Source organism: Rhagoletis zephyria, unplaced genomic scaffold (assembly GCF_001687245.7).
Source record: "Rhagoletis zephyria isolate East Lansing unplaced genomic scaffold, Rhagoletis_zephyria_1.1 Rzeph_scaffold_03494, whole genome shotgun sequence".
NCBI lineage: Eukaryota > Metazoa > Arthropoda > Insecta > Diptera > Tephritidae > Rhagoletis > Rhagoletis zephyria.
Genome location: NW_016160577.1, coordinates 56,299 through 62,419, shown reverse-complemented (window position 1 = coordinate 62,419; position 6,121 = coordinate 56,299). Strand labels below are relative to the sequence as shown.

At 30.2% G+C, this 6,121-nt stretch overlaps 1 protein-coding gene across 2 annotated transcripts in view; it reads right to left on the bottom strand.

Annotated features, from left to right (window-relative positions):
- Positions 1-248: 248 nt before the first annotated feature.
- The window catches only part of LOC108369108 (Krueppel-like factor 12), a 13,481-nt gene continuing 7,608 nt past the window's right edge, over positions 249-6,121 (bottom strand). Inside the window, exons 2-4 of one of the 2 annotated variants that reach the window (XM_017624109.1) lie at positions 2,661-2,769; positions 1,896-1,998; positions 249-468 (exon numbers count right to left, since the gene is read on the bottom strand). In XM_017624109.1, coding sequence (XP_017479598.1) covers positions 314-468; positions 1,896-1,998; positions 2,661-2,769 — 367 coding nt within the window. In that variant the 3' untranslated portion in view covers positions 249-313. The remainder of the gene's footprint in view (positions 469-1,895; positions 1,999-2,660; positions 2,770-6,121) is intronic. The other variant, XM_017624108.1, reaches the window with a different exon arrangement.

Below are 6,121 nucleotides of genomic sequence, written 5' to 3'. Positions count from 1 at the left end.
AAAAAATATTGTCGCAAGCTTTAACCATTGGCTGGCTGTAAAACTACATGGCCAAAAATAGTCTAATGATTCAGATTAAAATGTTGAAATTTTGATAAAAATTTTTTGAATTTTCTTAAATTTTATATAAAGTTTAAAACCGTGGTTTATATGGTTTTGGTTTAAGTTTGGACATAATTTTTATAGAAAAATAAAAACATTTATAAAAAATCAACACGTGTTAACTTGTTTTAGTAACTGTATATAGGATATATGTAAATATGGGAGTTTTTTGTAATTGATGAAATTGACTTCTCCAATATTAAATTGGGTCCTACCTGTAGCGCGTGTTGAAAGCCTTTTCACAACCCGTTATTTCGCATTCGTAGGGTTTCACTTTGGTATGCACCCGAATGTGTATTTTTAAGCTGTACGATGTTAGAAAAGCTTTGCCACAACTTTCTTCAGTACATTTGAAGCGATATTCACCTGTGTGCGTTCAAAAAATTAATAATTTTACTGCATAAGCGAGCAATGCAAAACATACATAAATAAAAACGCGTTTGCTAAGAACCAGCCAAATTCATAATAATTTGTAACTACATAACTTCTAGCGGACTTTATATAGGAGTTGACATTACTTTATAAGAAAACAGACTGATATGTGTCTTGGCCAACTAAAAAAAATCCACCATGTGCTCCCAAAAACGGTCGTTGAAAACACAGGGCGTATTTCAGCTGTAATAAATGCGGCAGTGTTGCTTTTTATGAAAGGGCCTACATTATGCTTTCGAGAACGAAAGTTTGACAATCCGTCGCTCGCCCTCAGCAAATCAAATGCAATAAAAAAAATGTAGTAAAAAAGACTTAACGTTACAAATAGTTTTGCACAGAAAACACATGGATAATGAAGAAGGCCGAAAATGCTCGAAGAAAACCAGATTTTTCCATTTTTTAGCCTGGTGGATTACGCGTCAAAAACTTTTTGATGCCGACTTTATTTTCATTAAGAAAGTTAATCGCTGATTATTTTATCGAATACTNAAGGCCGAAAATGCTCGAAGAAAACCAGATTTTTCCATTTTTTAGCCTGGTGGATTACGCGTCAAAAACTTTTTGATGCCGACTTTATTTTCATTAAGAAAGTTAATCGCTGATTATTTTATCGAATACTTTTTTTTATTAACTTCAAAGTGATACAAGGCAATCGAAGAGAAGCAAGTATAATGCAAAATATGGTGGCCGTTAAATATGAACACCCTTAATTTAATTTTTTGCTTTTTAAATTTTCATTAATTTAAAGGTGTCTCAGGACTAAGTGAATTTTCATGTTTGAGAGAAGGAGATTCGTGTTAGTATTTATGTTGTCGGTTAACTCAGAATATGTATGGCCCAGATATCATCAAAAATCTGCGAAACCTGAGAAAAAAATTGTTCCCCTCTGTTTCGTTTTCGGTGATTTGGTTCATATGCTTTTAAATTAATAATTAATTTAAAAATTTTTAGGGCCCGTGATTTTTTAGTCCCGAGCCCGAGCTTTCTCTCGACGGCCCTGATAGTTTGTGGTAGAAAAGTATATCGTTATCTTAAGTCACAAAGGACCTAACCAACAAATTTTTTATTTTACAGGAGAAGCAAAAAACATTATAGAAATCAAATCATGCATACGAACAGGGCGTTTTAAAAAGTGGCATAAGTCCGTTGTTTTTTAAATTTTTACTGAAGTTGTATTTTAATATATCCTACCAAAATCTGTGAAAAACGCAGTTTCGAAAAAAGTTTCTATTTGCCAGTCAAGACACTTAACAGCCTGCTACCCATTAAGTAATTTTATAATTCCGCTACGTAAACATTCTTTTAAAACTCTGATTAATAAGGACTAACCCAAACCACATAAAAATAAAAATCCATTTCACCTTTGTGTGTCTTCAAATGCGTGCGTAGATTGCCGATGGTACTATAGCTGCGGTTGCAATTCTCATAGTTACAGTTATAACGGCCAAGTGCATCATCCGAATTCTATTTAGATCGAAATAAAAGAATAAGAAGCAGGAAGAGTAGTTGTTAATAAATAGTAAATTTGATATGCAGTCGCTATCTGCTGCAACGGAAAGAAAGTTTACACTAATCCTTTGTTCGTCCTTTGTGACAGATAGGCCGTTTTCCAAAACGCATCAATATCTTTAAATTCAAAATCATAAAATACAGTGAACTCTAAATGCGCAACCATGTAGATATGCCAATTTGCAATCGTATGCATTTTGGAAAACAGCAAAACAGTAAGCAAGCAAAGCATACAAAATCTATTACCAAACTTTTTAAAAATCTTTATATCAAGAAAAAAAAACAAAATCGATACTATTTTATACAAGCATAATAATGGCATTGAGTTATTAGCAGAAGAGTCGTGGAAAATATTGTCTACTTTTTTTTTTTATTAAAAAGCTGCTATTCTGATGGTAACAGATGTAAAATTGCTAGAAAAAATGTTAGATATTATATAAAATGTATTAAGGATTTGCTGTGCTACAAACGCGCTTTTTCCAAGGTACTTATTGAATTGCTGTTAGATTGAAATTGAACAGATTTTTATTTTTAATAAAATATATTCACATTAAAATTAAATGCATACATATTTCGTTAATGGCAAAGAGATAATGTGGGATATTTGAATTGTATACCTCGAAAATAGTAATAGTCGCATGAGTTGGCTCTCCTTTCTGTTTGTGCAAGGCACCGGGGCGTATACATAATGAAAGTTCATCGGGCTGATTATTTACTTCCATGTAACTAAAAAAACCACCGCATTTCGAAATAAACGTTTGTGGGTTACGAGAAACAAGAATATCGAAATTTTAATTTAAAGTAATGTAAATTGTTTTTATTATTTATTGCAAACATAACGTTGCCTAGTTTCGTTTGTTTTAATAATTCTTGTAAGCTGCAGCGGATCGGTCAGTAAGGAAAAGCAAAATCGGCGGTTTTTTTTTTTTTTGGTTTTAATAAAAAGCCTTTAACTAGTATTTTACATGAAAAAAAAAAAATAAAATCAGCAGAAACAATTTATACAACATCTAATACATAAGTATTGAGCATTTATTTGATTTATTTCTTTGAGCAAAATGTGATAAAATAAAAAAGTGAGCCGGCACAAGTTAAAAGGCGCTTTTCGTTGCACTAAAACTGTTTGCAAAATTTATGTTTGACAAAAATGCGCATATATGCGTGTACATATGCATGGAAATGTGTATAAAAATACACGTATCCCAAAAAAAAATACAAATTTAACAAAAGAAAAAAAGCGACTGCTTGTTTGGCCATAGACATCAATCTTTTAATAATACTTACATATTTATAGGACAGAGGTTTAAAAAGCGCACTGCAGTTCTACAGATACATATTTACGTACATTTATGAAACATGAGCCCATCTCCTGATAAAATCCTAGCATGTACATATTTTAATAATTTCACTACGGTATTCCTTGGTATTTATTACCTTATAAGTATTTTATTTAAATGGTGAATTGATTGTTTTATACAAGAGGGGGCAATTTAAGTGTTACCAAATAAAAATATCATAATTTCTGTATTTATAAATAAATTTTATTGAATTAATGAATGAATATCAGAGGGTTGAATATCTCAAACAAGCGCTTCTCCGGGAATGGGTCAGAAAACTGCTGATAACAGTTTTAAAGATAATTCATTTGTCAGTTTTTTTTTTTTTGGATTAACCCAATGAAATTCATTTGCATGTACATAAAGAAAATATTCATTTTTATAATGGTAACACTTAATTGCCCTTTTTCAACTTTTAAATCTGAATCTTTTTTTGCTGGCCAATTAGTTCTTATAAAGAATTAAGAAGTAACTTTAAATCACAAAAGCAAAAAAAATCTTAATCTTTAGAACATTTTTGGGTATGGAAATTTTTTTTGTCGAAGATGTTGCGCATTTTCTCCATATAAAAATAATTTTGGAAGAAAATACTGAACACCCCGATAAAAAAAATCTATAAAATCAACGTAGTTTTTAGTGACTTTTAAACTTGCACTTTATTGTACTAAAATTGATTGGGCTACAAAACTGCATAACAAAACTGTTCCTAAAAATTTGAATAAAAAGTTTGAAATTTTGTTGATTTTGTATAATTTGTATACTCGGAAAATTTCCAAAAATTCTAAATAAAAAGTTTGAAATTTTGAGGAAAATTGTTTGAAGTTTGATTAGTTTTTTGTGAACTTTGTGCAATTTTTGAAATTTTTAACCGACTTCAAAAAAAGGATGAAAGGTCGTTACCGCATAACTTTGGACCACGTTAACCGTTTTGTATAATTATTTTTTTAAAGGAAAGGTGGTATCTCCGAGGTGGTCACATCCGATCATTGAATCATGAAGAAGTTAACGGTACTCCTAAATTTTTATATGACAATTGAAGTGGGTTTGGTTTTTGCTTAATAACTACTTGTTATTTCTGTAGTTTATGTTATAGATCGAAATATATTTTTTTAATGAACATTATTAAAAATAAAGAAATAATTTGTGTAGACCAACTGCAAAATAATTTCACTATTGCAATCTGATCTCAAATACTTTCAGTTCCCCCCTTACAAAATAGATACAGACAAATGTACATAAGACATACTCCAAATTTATTTTAGACCCATGGTTTCTTCGGCAAATTTGCTTACGATTACACGTAGAATCCTTCTGTACTATACGCGCATAGTCGCAAAAATAACCCATACAAATTGACCCGCCCTATTGTACATACTATGTATGCATGTATTTTTTTAATTAAAACTCTATATTAAATTAATTAAATTCAAGTTTCGCAAATGTGATCATAATTGTAATTGCCTATTATAGTCTTGATCAAGAAGCCATCACACCAAGGACCCCACCTTAACCCTGCACATCACCCACTCAATAGACATTTATTTATATGTCCGAATGTACATATGTATGTATGTATGTATGTGTAATTTTCGTTCAAATGAAATTATCTTGGCTATTTGCAACTGTGAAACGTATTAATTTTGGCAGGTGTTTACAGCATTTCGAGGCGTCCGCACTACTTAAACACTTCATGTCACAAGCGCTCTTACTTAGGACAATATTAATAAGCAGCAAAAAGCCGCAGACAAAATAAAGCAAATAAATGAAAGGCAATACAAGCATATTATAACAACAATGACAGTGTCAATAATAGGAGTGCGATATTTTGACCAGTTTTGATTATTGTTCTTTCGTTTGGTTAATGTATATTAGTTTGAAATAAAAGTTTACCCCACTATCAAAAACTACATAAATCCAAAATTTAATTTTCTTCCATAATGCGTGATACCGTCAAAAACTTGTCTTGTGTACCTATTTCAAACTTGCACTTTATTGTACTAAAATTTAATGTGCTATACAACTGCATAAGAAAAATGTTCCTAAAATTTTTGAATAAAAAGTTTGAGATTTTGTTGATTTTGTATAATTTTTTGAACAAAGTTTGAAATTTGAATTTATGTGGTTTTGTTATATAACAAGCTATACTTTCATAAAAAATTAATAAACAATCAAAAAGAAAAGAAAAAATTTGGTCAAAATATCGCACTCCTATTATTTTGTGGACAACTGTATGTAGAATGTACATACGCAATGCACATGTATGGATGTTTGTATACAAATGTGATTTATTTTTGCCAATTAGCAACCAAAAAATTTTGAATGCAGCAAGAATTAAAATCCAAAATTTAAAATAGACGCGGTAGAAGGAAAATCATTATGGTTTCGACCACCTGACATTGCGCTTTTAAAATGAGATAAAGCATCTAAATATGTACATACATTTGTATATTTGTATATAAAAGTTTACAAATAAATTACCAGAAAATATATATGTAAATACAAAGCGCTATTAGCTATATATATATACCTGCGGTCAACTAATTAGCACCGAAATTCAAAATGATATTGTTTGCTACTCATGTTTTTTTATTACCGTTGATTTTTTAGAATTTTTTTTTGTGGAGGGTGCTGCGGAGTTTTTTCATATAAAAATAAAAATATATATAATAATATATGAATATATATTTTGATCATGCGTTATATGGAGGAAATGCGCAAAACCCTCCCCAAAAAAAAAAAAA